This window comes from Dendrobium catenatum, unplaced genomic scaffold (assembly GCF_001605985.2).
Source record: "Dendrobium catenatum unplaced genomic scaffold, ASM160598v2 fragScaff_scaffold_231, whole genome shotgun sequence".
In the NCBI taxonomy this organism is placed as follows: Eukaryota; Viridiplantae; Streptophyta; class Magnoliopsida; order Asparagales; family Orchidaceae; genus Dendrobium; species Dendrobium catenatum.
Window position 1 is genome coordinate 3,702,404 of NW_021318693.1, and position 19,715 is coordinate 3,722,118.

General features: G+C 35.7%; 1 protein-coding gene across 1 annotated transcript in view; it reads left to right on the plus strand.

The window, feature by feature from the left end:
• The window catches only part of LOC110098208 (CBL-interacting serine/threonine-protein kinase 24-like), a 97,188-nt gene extending 78,058 nt beyond the window's left edge, over nt 1-19,130 (plus strand). Inside the window, exons 11-14 of the mRNA XM_028693089.1 lie at nt 873-877; nt 9,703-9,705; nt 15,900-15,905; nt 18,881-19,130. Coding sequence (XP_028548922.1) covers nt 873-877; nt 9,703-9,705; nt 15,900-15,905; nt 18,881-19,130 — 264 coding nt within the window. The remainder of the gene's footprint in view (nt 1-872; nt 878-9,702; nt 9,706-15,899; nt 15,906-18,880) is intronic.
• The last annotated feature ends 585 nt before the right edge of the window (nt 19,131-19,715 follow it).

Sequence of the window (19,715 nt, forward strand, 5' to 3'; positions counted from 1 at the left end):
ATTAAAAACAAACTTCCCCCTGTGTGTGTGCATGGTTGCTCTTACTCTTATGCATTTTGTGGCCAGACTCAATAAAGTAAAAATAAAATAAATAGAAAAATATAATATCTGATTCATACTCCTAATCTACCCGGTCTTGAGTCTTCCTTTCGTCCTGAGTCACTTGTGATCTTCCTGAAATGTTAGTACTCAAGGACAATAGCAAATAAAGTAATATTCAATGAAAAGTTGTTCCAAAACACTCATTATTTGGCATCATTAAAATCTCAAACTCGGGGTCATGGGTTGCAACAAATAGTAGGAGATTCATTAGTGCACTATGATCCACCTACATAAATCAATAACTATTTCATGATATTTTACTTGTAAAAAGCAATAAACAACTTAATCCACAAAGTACTATGACACTCCAATGGATTTGTAACACTCATACAAGAAGTTAGAAGGTGTCTATGCACTTCCAAAGAGAATACTACATTCAAATGGCAATTGTCACATAATAGAACGACATCAAATATTTTCAAAAATGCCATCGCACAAACACTACAATATGTGTTAACATAGGTACATAAAAGTGCATATGAAATCACAAAACTTATATGGGCCCCAATGAGCGTGTTATACATATACACGTGACATTTAGTGATGTTGTACGGGTCAATAAATATAGTTGGTATCTGATACTTCTATATATAGATAGAACTCAGTATGGCTCAAATTACCAAATAAATATATGATCAAGGTGTCAACCAGAATATTTATTTTATAAATTCATATAAGGCCTTCATGTCTAATGAATAGATAAATTTATTAATAATATCATATAACCGATGAACTTGATCCCCTATTGGAAAGTTGATAGGGTCAGCAAGGATTAGTCAATGAAAATGCCCGTACACCCCGATGATGGCCTTGTTGAATGAAAATATCAATCAGAGGGATTAATTCCAACATTTTCAAATTGTATTAAATCTAAAATCTAAAAGTACCAAAATAAAAAATATTTAAAATTGAAATTCAATCATCCAAACACTTTCAGCTCATAAAGAGCTTATGTCACGTCAAGAATATCACTAGGATTCATTCTCAAAATAGTCTCCTACAAGTAAAGACGTGGTGCATGTCCTCTAATTTGTAGTTTCTCTACCAAAATACACCATAAGTAAATGGTTATGACCTAGGGCCCTCTAAACCAAGTGGTTTTACCAAAAAATAGAACCACTAAATTATGGTTATGGCCGGAGCCAATATGTCTCTTAGTGGCATCAAATCCTTGAGATATAAATCCAAAGGATATAATCAATATGGCACAAAGCCCTTTATTAGCTAAGGTGGATTCAAATTTGTTCCCTTGGATAAAAATTCATCCTAGTTCAACAAGGTTACCTTAGAAGATGTAACCCATGGCTGCCGACAAGGATCCTTCTATCAGGTTGGGTTGATTACCTCCTCTGACTATATAGACTAGGGACCATAATGACCTGGGATGACAAAACCATAGGATCTTGATGGGTTTGTCATCCATTCCCCTACCACCCACTTTAAGTTCAAGATGGTGAAATTTAAAATTTTAAATATGCAATTTTCCTACCAACCCATGCTGTTACTATATGTTAGATATCATGTACCTCTATATATCTGATTGATGACTAGCCTAAATTAAAAGTTCTCTCTGAATTTTAGGAGGGGTAATTAAATATAGGGGATTGAGATTATACAGAACTAGAATTCAGATCATAAAGTTCTTGCAAAATGAGGTTGAAATCTCTGGGCAGTGTCTTATATATAAATTCATTAGCCTTATCACCTGACATTGCAATGTCTCTCGGCGCTCTGACATTCGAGGCAATTTTTGGGAGATTTAGGGTTCCTTCTCGCGTTCTTGATCTTTTCCCTCTTGGCTTATTTTCTTTGCATTTCTCGATTGATTTCTAGTACTTTATTTATTTTACTTTAATTCCTTCACTTGTTTTGAGGTTTCCCATTGCTTTTTGGTTGCTAGGAGATGATGATATGTCATCATCAAACTCATCATCTTCTTCTCTTTTTGAGGGGAAAATATAATGTTTTAAAGATGTGCTAGCTAGTTCTTGGTTTTCTTCTCCTAAACTAAATTCCATTTTGAAAGTTCATCAGGGATGTTAAGCCCTTATGAACTAATCCTGAGGCTAACAAAGAGGCGGGGTGAATTAGTATTTAAAAATTTTCTCCAAATAGAAACACAAATACAACTAAATCAAGATTCACCACAAAAGAAACAAAGTGCAAAAATTAAATGTAAAAGTAATAATAAGAAAAAACACATCAGATTTTATAATTGTTCGGTGAACTTGACCTACATCCACTCCCCAGAGGCATCCTCTGAGTATTGAACTAAACTCAGTGTCTCTCCTTTTGCCCCCACAGCAAGGTGAAAAAGCGAGTACAAAAACACCATTCCACCAACCTCGATGAGGCAGAAAACCCAACTCCTTTTGCTTCCTTAGGAAGTAGATAGAGAACCCAACTTCTTTTTCTTCCTCCAAAAGTAGGCAGAGAACCCAACTCCTTTTGCTTCCTCCAGAAGCAAGCAGGGAACCTTGATCATTTGTTGAAGTAGATCTCTCTAGAACCTCAAAGGAACCAGGGACGATGACCGGAGAAGATGACTCTGATCCTTGCTTGGAGCAATCTTTGTGAAACACCTCATAAACTCCCCCTCACAAGATTCTCTCTCTATCTCTCTCTCTTGCTCTCCCACTCCTTATGGCTCCCTTAGATCAGGATAACAGCGAAAGAATTCCTCTTGAGAAAATATGAGATCTTTTAAAAATGGGCTCCAAAATATCCCTAATTAGTAACTAATCATTAAATATCATCTAGCACAATTGACTGATAGTCCTGTACAATCAGTTCAAATTTAGCTCAATCAGCTTAGACGATTTGGAAGAGTCTGGACGATTAGAAGGCTACTTTGTTCAGATCATCTAGTACAATTATATATCATCCTTTACAATTAGTTCAAGTTATCCAATATCATCTAGACCATGCCCTAGATGGATGTTTGGACGATGGAAAAATAATTAGATCGTTCAGGATGATATAACGATCATCTAGGTCGATCAGTACAAAATGAAAAATATCATCCAGTATAATGCCCTTAGAAGATGTATGGGTGATAAAAAAATAACTTGATCATCCAGTCCAATCTCCTGGTTGTCCTGTATGATTAGTTCAATTTAGTACATATCATCCAGAGCATCGCTCTAAATGGAACTAGACAGATTTTTGGTCGTCCAGGAAGAACTAAAGTTTGTTAAATGATCATCCCATTAGATCTTGTAATCATATAGGATGATATGATCGAGTAATCAAACCTTAATTGCTTTCTTGATTAATTTAGGCATAATTGTGCAACATTATCAAGACGATGTTTTGGACGATGTCCAAAAATAAAGATGCCTAAATAGATATGGCAAACGATTCTTTCTAATTTGAGCCATCATTTCGGATGAGGCAAATATCATCTAGGATGATTCTCTTAATTATGGTTGCCTAAACTAGGATGACCTATTTAAGGATTCTATTTTTAACTAAGCATCCAAGATGATTTTTGGATCATCCTGGATGATGTGATCAAAATAGAAAACTCTAACCAATAGATAGAATTTTTCTCCCAAGTCTTTTTGTGCAAGGTTACTTAGCATTAGGATCCATAACTTTTATAATTGACTCAAGAAAGGATAAAAGATACTTGACACATATTACAAAGTGACTCAGTCATAATCTACCTAATCTTGAGCTGGTTTGATTTGTAATTCGATCTTCTGGACCTGAAATGTTTGTAGGCAAGGTAGTTGGAGAAAAATAGAAATGTTTGCTATCATCAAAATTTTATTTTTTTAAATCAAATTTGTAACAGTTTATCCCTTTTTGATGATGACAAACAATCAAATAATTAAGAAAATTTAATTTTAAACAACATAAGAAAAAAGTGTAAACTAAGAAGTTCAAATTTTACTAAAATAGAACATAGTACATAGTACAACTAAGCAACATAAAATAGTACAACTACTCCCCCTTTTGACATCACAAATAGGAGGAGGGAAAGAGAAATGAAACAAAATAGAAACTACCAAACAAAGGTAAAAATAAAATACAATAAGAAAAAAGAACATCACAAAAACAAACTAAAAGAAGGATGGCCCTTAATCATCTAAAGTAGGTGGTGGTGGTGGCGGAAAGAAACTAGAAAGAGTCACAAACTGCTCCCAAAACCAGGCCATATCCTAGTCATACTGGTGCTGGTGGTGAGCTACAAAAGAGTCAAAGTGAGCAACATCCTCCGCATGTTGCTGCTCCAGTGCAACAACATAGGATTCAAAGTGTGCCTCCTACTGGTTAAAATTCTCCACCAGTTGATCCTGCTATGAATGCTGGCAATGCGGTGCAGGTACAGGAACAGGTGCAGAAGCCGCCTCCTCCTCAGCTCCCTCAGTTTCCTCATGCTCCGGGTGGAGATGAGTACTGTGAAGAATATGGAAGGAGTTGTTGGAGTAAAAGGTAGGCTTAAAGTTTGGTGGGGCAGGATATTGAAGGTTGTATTTGGATTCCATGATATTTATTAACATGTGTCCTAAGCTAAGATTGGGCTTCCTTTTATGTCCTAGATCTCTAATGCTTGTTAGGTGCTCAATGCATCAAAAAATCATATCAGTAGCATTAAATTCATGGTGGGCCAGGATATAAAAAGTAGTGATCGAAAGAAGTGGAGAGATGTACATATGATCACCAGCTTTCAGAAGGACTGAGGTACGAAGGATATGTTGGATTGTCTTAGCATCTTTGAGTAATCTGCTAAACTCTCCAACATGATAGGAAACATTCGTGTTCCTTATAAAGTGATTAGCCGGAGCCCATTCGAAATTGGGGTCTTAAGATAGGATGTGCAGCTTGTCTCCAGTAGTGGACAACCATAGGAGCTCGTAATAATCTTGATATGTGATTTTGACATGACGCCTATTCACATAAGACTGAAGAGAAGTGAAGGAAGAATTGATGCGGAGGCTAGCAAAGAATTCAAATAGCAATTCATAATTTAATGGGATGGTAGGTATAAGGATAAAGCTAAGAGAAGTGTACACAAAGAAGTCTATAATATGATAAGAAAGTATGGGAGGGTTGACAGTCTAGGATAAAGTTCTCCCTGAAGTCTTATACCTCAGATAGGTGGCTTGATCGGCCACCTCAGTGAAATGAGGGTCAAGATTGGCCCTTGAGGAGCTTCCAGAAGGCATTTTAGATCTCTTTCCTCTAGCCATGAGTATAAGAAAATAGAGAAATAGGGAGTGCAAGGATGAAAGTACAAGACTTGGGTGAGAAAACACATTTCCCATCCTCGATTTAAGAAGAGACAAACTGATCATCTAGAATGATTGCATAATCTTCCAGGACGATCAGGTGAAATAATTGCATTCAAGACGATTGGTTAAAAAGGTAGTAATATTGTCACGGATGATCAGACATTGTCTGGCATGATAAAACACAGGCGATTGTCCCAAGGAGTCAAGCCGAACAACCGTTTAAAAAGTACATTATCCAAGATGATTAGATGGATTGTCTGGGACTATAGGAAATAATGGATCATATCGGTAGAAATTAATACGTGTACCAAATTTTGCCACATGGATTGTTCAGGATAAACATGTGGATCATCCATGATGATCACTATTGATTGAGCTTAAATTATAAAGATTATGCAGGACCAAGAGGATCGTCCAGGACGATCACAAATAATTGAAGCAGAAGATAATCAGATCTTGAGCTAAAAACACAAGGATCGTCCAGGATGATCATCTAAAATTTTGAAAGTTTGATATTTCAAAATTTTATTTTTTAAAAATCTGATTTCATGGCTTCATCATCGGTGTTGATGGCGGTGAACGGTTGGAGGAGAAATGATCTTTTGGACGTCCAATGAATGGAGGAGCCCGGAATGTGACGTCTTCACCTTCGGCTTTTGGAGATGATAGCTTTAATTTCTTCCTTGGAGTGAAGGTTAATGCCAAGATGAACAAGCCTTTAATAATCAATGATGGAGGACTGAAATTAAAGAAACAAATCCCTAAAATTGTCGGTAAGGGAAAGGGAATCCTGTTGGATGATAATATGGAGAATTGTGATAAGGTTGGAAAGACCAATTTGGTCAAGGGAGAAAAAATATTATCTCCATCTTCAAATTTAAAGTCTGGTACAAACAATTAATCATATGCAGTGGATATGGTATCTGATAGAGGTGAGAAAGGTGATTCTTTTTTAAAAATGGCGGTTGGATCAAATGAAGCTGAAAGTTCTAGTAAGAAAAAGATCCTGGCAATTGAAGACAATTCGAAAGCTGATCTAGAGGAGGTGTGGATATGCGAAATAGGTGAATTGGGAAGATGTGATGAGGTTAATGATGAAATGCCTAAATGAAGTAACCCAGGTAATCATCATAATGTCTGCCTTAAAAATGAAAATATCAGGGTAGTTGATTTGAATTTCGGTAACTACACAGCTGGAGATGGAAAATCTATCTTGCTTAATGTAGAAAAAGTTATGGAGAACTCCAAGAAGCTTGAAAAGTATTTGGTGGTGAAAATTTTTAGTGGTGATATCCCTTTTTCCTCAATAAGCTTTGAATTGAGGAGACAATGGGGTCAATATGGAAATGTCCATCTAACGGTGATTGGAAAGGGATCGATTCTATGCTCATTCCATGAACCAGAACATATGGGGGCAGTGCTAACCAATGGTCCCTGGTTTGTTAATGGGAATATTATGGGGATTGAAAGATGGACTTAAAGGTTTGATCTGGATTCTCTTAAAGGACTTTCCTCTCCTATATGGATCAGATTACCCAATCTTCTGTTCCTTTGTTGGGATGAAATAAACATCTACCGTATATCATCCAAGGTGGGCTAGCCTTACTTGATTGATGGAAACATGCTTCAGTGGTCTAGAAGAAAATTTCGGAGGGTCTGCATTTGAATAGATATGGATGCTAAGCTACCGACTGGAGTTTGGGTAGAAGGAGTAGAAGATAAATCTTCCACATAATTGAATATGAGAAGCTGCCAAATCTATGTTTTGAATGTAGGAAGATTGGTCATGGAAAGAAAGAGTGTTCTTCACCTAAAATGGAGAACAGGTTTAATTCTATAAAACCTGTTATTTCAAATGCTAGTAAATTGGAGGGAATGGAAATGGCTGCAGATAATCAAAATCTGGGTGTACCTAGATTGATTGAAAAAGAGGAATATGAACCATAGATGTTGGTAAAATATGGGAAGAAAAAATCATATAACAACTTGGCCAGAACACCAAGTTCTCAGGTGGCAAGTAAAAGTAATTTGGTGCCGTTGAAGAAGAATGTTAACAAAAATTCTAGAACAAGGGAAGATAAGCCAAATGATGGGTATAATGTGGTGGAACAAAGGATTGATGGAAGGACAATAGTTAGCCTTGGAAAAAATAGCTTCAAAGCTCAGGAAATTATGGTGCCTGTGGTTGATGATAATTGCTTCAGTGCATTAGTAGATCTGGAGGAAGGTGAATTAGTTCCTTCTACAAAAGTAGTCATAACTGAAGAAGAGATCCTCATTTGTGATGGCAACAAAGAAATAAGTAATCTTGTAGGTGGGATTGGTAAAAAAGAATCGAAGGCAGATATCTGTGAAAATATGAAATCTGGAAGTGAAGAGAAAGCTAACTCTGTTATATCATCTAAGAAAAAAATTCCTAAGCATTTAATGGAATTGGGACCAATCAACTCTTCAACTAGAAGCTGAAGACTGGAGCTAGAAGGGAAAACTAGTTTGGGGGTTAATCCCCAAAATCTCTTTTAATGTATTCCATAGCTTTTTGGAATTGTAGAGGAGCAAGGAAGAGGAGTGCTTCCATCTATATTAAGGAATTTGTTAAAAATAATGGAGTATTTTTTTGGGTTTTGTAGAAACCAAAATATCTGAAATTGATAGAAATGAAATCAATAATATGGTAGAAAAAGATTGGGACGTTTTCTTGGTTCCTTCATCTGGGTTATCTAGTGGAATTTTATTACTTTGGAAATCAAATCAAGTTAAGTTCTCGGTGGGTGCTTTTTCTGCCCAAATTGTGATTGGAGACCTTAAAATTTCCAACAAAGAAATGTGGAGGGTGGCCACGGTTTATGGAAGTAGGGAAGTGCATAAGAGGAGAGATCTATGGAACATGATAGACATGTATTCCATTAAAGAATTGCCTATGGAAATAGGAGGTGACTTCAACTGTATATTGGGAAAAGAAGATAAAATTGGAGGTAGAAGGTTCACATTCTCTCAAGGTCCAAAGGAGATGAAGGTTTGCTTCCTCAACAATGATTTACATGAAGTAGGGTTCATTGGTCCTAATTAGACATGGTGTAATAACAAAAGTGGTGGTGCAAGGATTCTTGAAAGATTGGATAGGTGTTTTATTAACACCTCTATATTAAGCTCCCCATACCATTTGGTAGTGAAGAATTTGGCTAGGATTGCCTCGAACCATTGTCCAATTACATTGCAATTTCAAAATTTTGAAGCTATATCGAAAGGAAGATCAAGTTTGAAAATAGTTGGGCATCTTATCAAGCTTCATTTGTGGTTGTAAGGAAGGAATGGAACATGAACTATCAAGGTAATTGCGCTCAAGTGCTTAATAAGAAGTTTAAAAATTCCTTGAAACCATTGTTTTTTTGGAGAAAATCTAAGCTAAAAGATTTAAATAAGCTTAAAGATAATCTTATGAATGAGATTATTCAACTTCAAATTAAGGAATCTTCTCTTGGAGCTCTCTCGGAAACTGAATACTGGAGTCTCAAATCTAAGGTGAATGAGTTGAATACAACCATGACAAAATTGAATTCTTGGTGGAAGCAAAGAGACAAGGTTAAGTGGCTAAAGGTAGGTGATGAAAATTCTAAATTTTTTCACTCCTATGCTAGTGCTAGAAGAAACACCAACAAAATCATCAAAATAAAGGATGAAAATGGGTTGTTAGTGGAAGAACAAGACAAAATGGAAGAGGTGTTTCTACATTTTTTGTAGAGAAAATGGGAGGCTAGGAGCTGCAAGATGGAAGGTTGGCCGGTAGTGAAATATAGTAACAGAAAATCCTGGAGGCAGATTTGACTATTGAAGAGGTAGAAGGAATTTAGGATCAATTGGGAGGCAATACTTCTCCTGGTAATGATGGAGTTTCAAACTCTTTCATCAAACCTTATTGGGGGATCATCAAAATAGATTTTTGGAGGGCTATAAGTCACTTCTTTATCAATGGAGAATTTATTAAAGAATGGAAGGAGACATTAACAGTGCTTATTCCAAAGGTATATAATCCTATTCTTCCTTCTAATTATAGACCTATAAGTCTAAGCAATTTTGTGTATAAGGTAGCGGCGAGAATTATACTGATTAGATTAGTTATGGTCATTCCAAATTTAATCTCCATGGAGCAAACAACATTCATTAAGGGGAGATCCTTGTCAGACAATGTTTTGGTGGCACACGAAATATTTCATAACCTAAGGATCTCTAAGGACTTAAGGGTCTATTCTCCTTTAATGTAGACATGGAACAAGCATATGATTCCATGGCTTAGCCTTCTTTAAGGAAAGTGTTGGAGTATTTCAACTTTCCCATTAAAATTTCTATTCTCATTATGGAGTGTGTTGAAGACCATAAGTTTTCTTTAATCATTAATGGCAATTACTCCAATTGGATTCATGCTAAGAGCGATTTTAGGCAAGGATGTCCCTTGTCTCCAATCCTTTTTATTCTTTTCTCTCAACTTCTCTCAAATGCATTTGATTAAAGCTCTTGTGGCATCAAATTCTATCCAGAGGGACCTAGAATTTCACATTTACTTTATGCTGATGATGTTATCATGTTCTCTGAAGCAAATATGAAGAAAGTTAAAAGAGTGAAGGAAATATTACTCTGCTTTTTTGATTGGACTGTACAACGAATTAATCTGAACAAATCTACTATGTTGTTCGAAAATCACATGGGAAGGAAGAAGAAAAATAACATTAAAAGAATTATGTGATTTAAAACTGTTAGAGAACTCAATTATCTTGGATTGAAGATAGTTTTGAGAAGACTTACATATGATGATTTTCAATTTATAATTGATAATACCTTGAAGAAGCTGAATCAATGGGGAAGCAAATTACTGTCATTGGCAGGCAAGATGACTATGGTAAAATATGTTTTGCTAGCTCTGCCTACATTTCATGCGTCTCACTGTTCCAAAATGTGTATTGGAAGATCTTGATAAAGCTAGTAGAAACTTCATCGTGAATAAGAAAAATGGCAATAGAGGGTTGCAATATGTCAGTTAGACTGAAATGTGCAAACCAATTGAAAGAGGTGGCCATGGGCTGCATTCAAATATCACTAAGACAACTTCTTTAAGAGCACGTTTGGCATGGAGATTTATTTAGGACAAAGATTCTCTTTTGTACAAGTTAATAGCATCAATATGTAGAGCTAGGCTGGAAAAGGGATGTGGTAGAGTAAGCAGCTCATACTCTTATAAACTGTTGACATAAGGTTTTAAAATTCTGAAACCCATTGTGAAATGGTCTTTAGTGAATGGAGATTCGTCCTGCCTACTTTATCGTCCAGGACGATAATAATATCATCCTGTACGATTAGTTCAAAACATAGACGATTGGCCAAAATATTGCCCTGAAGGTGATTTGGACGATCGAAAATTGGCTTGATCGTCCAAGCCGATCGCACAATCATCCCGGACGATTAGTTCAAATTAGAAGAAAATTGTCCAGAGCATCGCTTGAATTCGTGCTGTCCGATCCTGATCGGCCAGGAGTAACTAAGGGTTTTTAAATATATCATTCTGGCCAATCCTACGATCGTCATATCGTCCAGGCCGATCTCACAATCATCCTTAATTTCTTTCTTAATTGCTGGATCAATTTAGGTATAATTCTGCCATATCGTCCAGGCCGATCTCACAATCGTCCTAGCCGATTTTCAAAAATACAGAATACTTAAATTAATCATGGCGACTATTTCTTTTTATTTTGAGCATATCGTCCTGTCCGATAAATGTATCGTCCAGGATGATAAGCTAATTATGGCTGCCTTAACTAGGAAATCCTGATTAGAGTTTCTGTTTTAAACTCGATCGTTCAGGATGATATTAATATCGTCCGAGATGATGTGAGTAAAAACAGAAATTCTAAGTCACTCAAGTGTATGTGTGTAGGCTTACTTAACATCAGTCACTTCAAAGATTATAATTGACTCAAGAAAGGGAAAAAAGAAAATTACAGACTGACTCAACCCTAATCTACCCAATCTTGAGCTGGTTATGATTTCTGTTCGATCTTTGATTCCTGAAATGTCAGAAGTATCAGGCAGTCGAAGAGAAGCAAGAGTGTTTGCTAATCATCAAAGCATAATCCATGAAACTGAATTTGTAACAATCTCCCCTTTTTGATGATGGCAAATACTTTGACAAATATTTCAAAAACAGTAGTGTAAAACATGGAATCGAAAGTGCAAGCATACAAAGGGTTCCTCTCCCCCTTTTGACATCTCAAAAAGGAGGAGGAAACTTAGAAACAAAGTAAACAATTATTTTTTTTAAACAAGGCATGAACATGATGTAGTGTTCCATGTGATTGATTTTAAAAAATTTGTAAGCTAATGAATCAACATCAGAAAAATCTATAAAACAGTACAATAACGGATCATGGTTACCCTTAGCTTAGACTTTCTTTTAGGGTAGAGTCGTCTTTGGAAATCAATGATCTAATTCAAAAATTCAATTGGATTTGAGAAAAAAAGATCCATTCATCACTTGGTTTCAGAAAAAATATCCTAGAGAATAATGTACCAAAGTAAATTTGTCACAATCGCAAAACACTAAAAATCAAGCCTTTGATATATGAGATCTTCTATGTTTTAAAGGATTTGAAAGGAGAATAGAGCTTCCTTTTGGTGGGCTCATTTTATGCCTCTTGTCAATTGATTGGTGCTTTGCGAAACTTTTGTCTCTTTTTGATAAAATTTTCAATTTGGTTCAATGCGCACTTCTTTTGTGGCATCATGCCAATTTCTTTTTTTTTTTGCAAGCTCTATTCTCTTTTACAATCTCTTAAAAGGAATCTTAGTTATGAGTATATCTTCTAGATATTAGAGAATAGGAGCTCTCTCTCTAACATAGAGAAAGAACTTATCCACAAAAACAGAATTAATAATCAATGATTTAAGGTAATAAGGAAATCTTGAGATGCAAAAAAACATATTAATGCATATAATAACAAGATAGATTGCTTTAGCAAATTAGTAAAAGATCTAGTTTCATACACAATTGTTTACAATTGAAATGATTTTTTATTAGAAAAGAAAACGATGTCACTAAAATAGGTTAGAGAAAGAGACACAATCACAAAATATTTTTACCATCTAGGAGATTAAGAGATGAAAACCACATTGACTACAAATTTTCAAAAGCAAGGACAAGACATACGATATCATTTCAACAATGATTTTGAAAATCAAATAAACAAAATAAAGTAAAATAAACCAAACAAAAACTAAAAGCAAAAGAAGAAAAGAAAGCAAAGAGCAAAAAGAAAAGAAAATAAAAGAAATAAGAAAGAACATAAGCAAAAGAAAGCAAGTAAAAGATCAAGTTCATGCATTTATGTCAATCACACCAAATCTGGTCCTTAAAGTGCTGAAAGTGTCGAAGGCCAGTGGTTTAGTAAAGATGTCAGCCAATTGATTTTCGGTTGTCACATGGTGTAAATCAATGTCTCCCTTAGTCACATGATCTCTAATAAAGTGATGCCTAATGTCAATGTGCTTAGTCCTTGAATGTTGGATAGGATTCGTAGAGATGCATATGACACTAGTGTTGTCACAAAAGATTGAGATGGTACCTACAGGTAATCCTAAATCCAATACCTGTTGTTTCAACTAAAGGACTTGGGCCACACAACTTTAAAGATCAATGTACTCAGCATCAGTAGTGGAAAGTGCAACAGAGTTTTGCTTTCTTCTAGACCATGAGACCAAAGATTGTCCTATGAATTGACCTTGCATACTGTAAAATCAGAGTCAGAAAATCAAATAATCTCAAAAGAAGTGTTGTGCCTTAGATACCAAATCCCTAAGCTTTGGGTCCCCAAAAGGTATCTAAAAATTCTCTTAACTGTAATCATGTGGGATTCTTTGGGGTCAGCTTGAAACCTAGCACAAAGGAAAACACTAAACATAATATCAGGTCGGCTAGCCGTCAGGTAAAGTATGGATCCAATCATGCCTCTGTACTTCTTCTGATCAACAGACTTACAACTTGGGTCCTTATCCAACGGAACACTAGAAGTCATGGGAGTATTAATTGGCTTAGCCTTATCCATCTCATACTTCTTCAAAATATCCTTAATGTATTTTGTTTGATTTATAAAGGTTCCATCATCCAATTATTTTATGTTAAACCCCAAAAAGTAGGACAACTCTCCCATCAAACTCATCTCAAACTCTCTACTCATTGTTTTAGAGAACTCCTCAAAAAGTTTCTTATTAGAAGATCCAAAAAGTATATCATCCACATAAATCTGAACAATGAGCAAATCATCTCCAGCTTTCCTAAGAAAAAGGGTGGTGTCTACTCTCCCCTTAACAAACTCCCTTCCTAGTAAAAATGTGCTAAGCCTCTCATACCAAGCTCTTGGTACCTGTTTTAACCCATACAAAGCGTTTTTTAATTTAAAAACATGATTTGGATATTGGGAACTCTCAAATTCTGTGGTTTGTTCTACAAACACATCCTCTTTTATTTCCCCATTTAAAAAGGCACTATTAACATCCATTTGAAAAAATCTTAAATCATTTATAACAGGCAAAGGCTAATAGCACTTTAATGGCTTCCATTCTAGCTACAGGGGTAAAAGTCTCCTCAAATTCTATCCCTTCTATTTGGTTATACCACTTAGCCACTAATTTTGCTTTATTCCTAACCACCACTCCAGAATCATTCACCTTGTTCTTAAAGACCCACTTTGTTCCAACTACACTTTATCCCTTAGGTCTTTCTACAAGCTCCCAAACATCATTCCTAACAAACTGATTCAACTCATCTTGCATGGCTAAAATCTAAAACTCATTAGTAAGGGCTTGGTTTATGTTGGTGGGTTTAGTCATTGAGATAAAGGCAGAGTGGTTCACCTCCTTCCTAAGTCCATGTCTAGTCCTAACTCCATCAGAAGGGTCTCCTAAGATCAAATCCTTGGGGTGACTTGTAGAGTATCTCCAATCTCTAGGCAAGGTGTGAGAAGGTCCAACCCTTTCCTCCAAATCTACATTTTTTACTCCTTGGGTGACATCTCCTACTCCTTCAACGATTTGGTGGCCTACCCCCTTCTCCAAATTTTCTAATCCAGTGGTAATCTCTCCAACATCATCATCATCCTCAACTTTAGACTTTTTAGGATCAGACTCATCAAATACTACATGGGTAGTTTCTTTCACCATCAAAGTTCTCTTGTTACACACCCTAAAAGACTTCTCAACACTAGAATATCCCAAGAACACTCCTTCATCAGATTTAGGATCAAATCTTTTTGAGTGAGACTTCCCATTCCAGTAGAACAAGTAGAAACACGCATGTAATCTCTCTCTTCCTCCCTTTCTCTGGAAAAGATATTTGGGATAGGTTGTGCATTACTTATGAAGGAACCAATGAAGTGAAACAATCTCGTTTAAATATTCTCTTGTATGACTACGAAATTTTTCATATGAAACCTTCTGAAATAATTTCTGATATTTATTCACGGTTTACTCAAATTGTAACTTCTTTGCATGCCTTAGGAAGAGAACTTTCAAACTATGAAAAAGTGAACAAAATTTTAAGATGCTTGTCTTCCTCTTTTGATGCTAAAATCAATTCTATAACTGAATATAAGGATTTAAACACCTTTCGATTCATAACTTAATTGGCTCACTCATTGCTTACGAGCAAGGGGTGAATCAAAGAAATCTTGATACAGGTGAGGAAAAAAAAAAAGAAAATTGTGGCATTGAAGGCCAACAACACAAATTCTGATTCTTTAGGGTCTGAGAGTGATGACTTTTCCTTAATCACAAGGCAGTTCAAAAAATTTCTAAGGAAGAAGCACAAGCATCATCAAAATTGGAGAAAAGGTAAGGATAACAAATATCCTAAAGAATCTTCTGATGTTATTTGTTTTGAATGCAGGAAGCTTGGACATGTCAAAGTGGATTGTCCTACACTTCAAGATCACACAAGCAAAGAAAAGGATGAGAAAAAACCCAAGGTCAGGAAGGATAAAAAGAGACTTCAAAAGGCGTTTTGGGCAGATTTTGCAACTGATTCATCGGAGACTGAACTGAAGATGAAACAACAAATTTGTGCTTAATGACGGAAGATCATCTTGATCAAAGTGATGAAGAAGAGGTATATAAACGAACTTATGATCAATTATTTAAAATTTGTGAGAAAATTCATGCATCATTCAAAAAACTTAAGAAAACTCATGCTAGTTTGAAGTTAGAACTTTTAAATTTACAAAAAGAAAATGAAATTATTCTTAAAGATCATTCTTTGATTGTTTCAAATCACATGACTCTACTTGATTAATTTGATGATTTAAACAAAAAACATTCAGAATGAATTAATGAGCATGACGCATTAAAAGTTTCACACACCTCACTTGAATTTAATTTTAAGAAATCTGAAGAGATAAAGCAAAATTTAAGGATTGAAAATGATATCTTAAAAAGTATAAACTTGAGGCTTAAAAATGAATTGGACTCACTTAAGGGATATTGGATGACACCCTCTTTTGATCTAAAGACAAGACCTAGGAAGTGGCAAAATAACCCAAAGCATTTAAGAAATCTTTTTCCTGGCGTTAGATGCTTTTCATGTGGCATGCTAGGACACATCTCACACACTTGCACTATTCACCATAGTACACACTGGGTGTGGAGACCAAAACTACATGATTCACAGCATAGCACATAAGCATCACTTTCTACTATTCATAAGAAGGGACCCAAACCTTTTTGGGTTCCTAAATCTGACAGTTGTTGATTCTTGCATGAGTGCTCTCACCAAAGACCCATGAGAAGCATAGGATACTTGGACAAAATGGAGGCTCGTAGCTCATAATTGCTTAAACTTGCTGCTTCACAATTTCTTGAATTGCTTTGTAAATTAAATGATTGTTTTGTTTGTTTTTCGTGATAGCTTTTTGTTGTTTTAACTATTTTTTTTCTTTCTTTCGTTTTCTATATGATGATTTTTTCAAGTCTTTTAGATTTTGGAGATTTAATGCCAATGATTAGCACCTCTAAATTGGTTAAAAGGAGAAACATCGTTGATATTTTTTCCCTCCTTCTAACCACTTTTAGTAGGTATAATTTTCTTCTCTAAAACAAAAGTCTATCTCATTTTAACAAATGGTTTTTAAAATTAAGATCTTTTTTTGTCTTAATACAATAATCTATCCTATATATAATGTTCAAAGTTTTTATATATCTTTCAAGTTATTTGAAATCTTGCCATTGCATATATCATGTGATTTTCATTGTGTTTTGTGACTAGTTCTTCCCTATGTTAGAGACAGAGCTCATATTCTCTAATATCTGGAAGATATACTCATAACTAAGAATCATTAAGATATTGTAAATGAGAATTTAGCTTAACAAAAATAAAAAATGGGGGGGGTGTGGAAGTGGGCAAAGGGGCCAAATTGAAAATAAAAAGAGTATACAAAAAAGTGTATCAAAAATCAAAGATGCTCAAAGAGCCAATCAAAGGTATCAAGAGCCAAAAAATGAGCCCACAAAATGCAAGCAATCCTCTCTTTTTCAAAAACTTTTTAAAACTAGATGAACTTATGGGTTATTTTGATATTTTCAAAGGCTGATTTCAAATTCCATGATTAAGACAAATTACTTTGGTATATTATCTATGAGATATTTTTGTTATAACCAAGTTTTAAACAGATCTCTTTACCCAATTAGTTTGATATGAGTTAAGCATTTTGTTTTCAAAAGACAATTTTTACCCTGAAAGAAGTTCGAGCTAAGGATTAACAGGATCGGATATTCTACCGTTTTCAGATTATGACATTGTTAACTCATTGATATTTTGAATATCTAAAATTTAATGTTGTAGGAAATTTTTCATATGGATGCTTTGCTAAAATAAAAAATAATATGTATAAAAAAATTAGGAATTTTTTTTTCTTTATTTATTTTTAGTTTTTCATTAATATTTTTAGATTTTTTTAATTTATTTGTTTGGGGCTTTCTCTGATCATCTCCATCTTTTCCTTGGTTTCCAAATTCTTGTCACATTGTCCGGGCCGATACCTCTATCGTCCTAGATGATAAGATAATTTCTCTTCAAAATTCCATCTGCTGAACTTTTCTGAGCTTTCTGTAACGCATCGTCCTGGACGATCCCTTATCATCCTGACTGATATGATCAAACTCTGTTAAAATCATTTTGATCATCTTGGCCGATACAATTTTTATCCTTGCCGATGAATTTATGTCATCATCCTGGCCGATACACTAGATCGTCCTAGACGATCCACATGTCAGTACGTTTAAAATCCTTAAAATTAGCCCCGGATGATCCATTATTGGACAATCATCCGGCCGATCCACTATTCATCCTGGATGATACATGTGGCACAGATTTAAAACATTTTAATTTTGGTCGGTACAATCAATTATTGCGCATCATCCTAGGCGATACACCTAATCAGCCCGGATGATCTGCTTTTTCAACAATCGTCCGGCTTGACTCCTCGGGATGATTGCCTGTGTTTAATCATCCTAGCCGATATCTGATCGGCCCGGATTATCGGACCACTTTTTTGACCAATCTTCCTATACAAAATAATTGAACCATATCGCCTTGGATGATTCTACGATCATCCAAGACGATGTGGACATTTCTTTAAATTAAGGCCTTTCGAGCCATAGTTTTCATTTTAAGCTTCTTCTTCTATCATTATTGCTTACTGTTTTCTTTCTATGGCTGGTGGGAAGTGAGTCTGACAAACTTATGGGAGCTCTTCAAGGGCTAGGATTGACCCTCATTTCAGAGAGGCAGAAAATGAAGCTACTTACCATCGGTATAAAGAGTGTGGGATTACTATCTCCAGAATCATCAACCCTGTCCACCTCTCATATCCGGTATTAGACATTTTCACCCACACCTCTCTGTGCTTCATTCTTACTCTCGCCGTTCCCTTTAATACTGATCTTCTTTATGAATTCTTCACAAACCTTTGCATAAACTTTGCTTACACAGCCCTGATCTCCTATGTGAATTGATGCCCGGTCGAGATCATATATCAGGACTGTGCTGAACTGTTGCAGTTATCCACCACTGGGGACAAGATGCATACCATTATCTCAAATCCTGATTTTAACTGGTCCACTGCAAATCATTTCCTATGCCAGACCAACGTACCCTTTCATGTTGGAGAAACTAGCTCTTTGGTTAAAGATGCTAGGACAATCCAACATGTCCTTCGCACTTCCATTATTCCAAAAGCCAGGGACCGAGTCCACATCACTCATATACTTTCTCTGACTACCTTTTACATTATGGCCGACAGAGAATTTAATGCTACTGACCTGATTTTTCATTACATTGATCATTTGACAACAATCCGTGATCCATGACATAAGAGGAGACCCAACCTTGCCCTAGCACATCTCATAGCTTATATTCTTGAAACCAAATATCAACTTCAATATCCTGCTCCTCCCAACCTCCCAACTCTCTTTTACTCGAACAGCTCTTTCAATATCCTTCACAGTATTCGTCTTCACCCAGGGGATGGGGAACCTTGGAAGGCTAAGGAGGAGGAGGCTCCCGATCCCGTTCCTGAACTTGCTCCTCTCTGCCAGCACTCACAGTTTGATCAGTTAGTAGAGAGATTTGATCAATTGGAGACCCGATTTGACACTTTTGTAGCTCACCAGCAGCATCAGCACGATAAGATTATAGCCCATTTTAATACTCTTGCTGTTCACCAGCAGCAGCAGCACGACCAGGACATGACCTAGTTTGGATCATAGTTTGCTGCCTTGACTAGTTACTTTTAGCAACCACCACGACCACCACCTCCGTCTGATGATCAGGGACCCTCATTTTTCTAGTCTTAGATTTTATTTCCTGTAGTTTCTTATGTTTGTTTTTCCTTCTTTTTGTACTTTTTCTGCTTTAGTTTCTTTTTAGTTCCCTCCTTTCTGAGATGTCAAAAGGGTGAGTAATATGTTTGTACTTGTTGATTATGTTTGTACTTGTTTGTTGGTACTTGCACTTGTTTCTACTCTGAATTCTTGAATTACACTGCTATAATCATCAAAGTGTTTGTCGTCCTAAAAAAAGGGAGAGATTGTTGCAAACTTGGTTTCATAGATTATGATTTTGATGTTAGCAAACACTTTGACTGCCTTCCTCTACTGATGTTTTAGGACCGAAAGATCTGACGACAAATGAAGCCAGCTCAAGATTGGGTAGACTATGTCTGAGTCACTTTGTAATTTTTCTTTTTCTCTTTCTTGAGTCAATTGTAAATATTTGAAGTGACTAATGTTAAGTAACCCTACACACACACTTGAGAGATTTAGAATTTTTCTATTTTTACT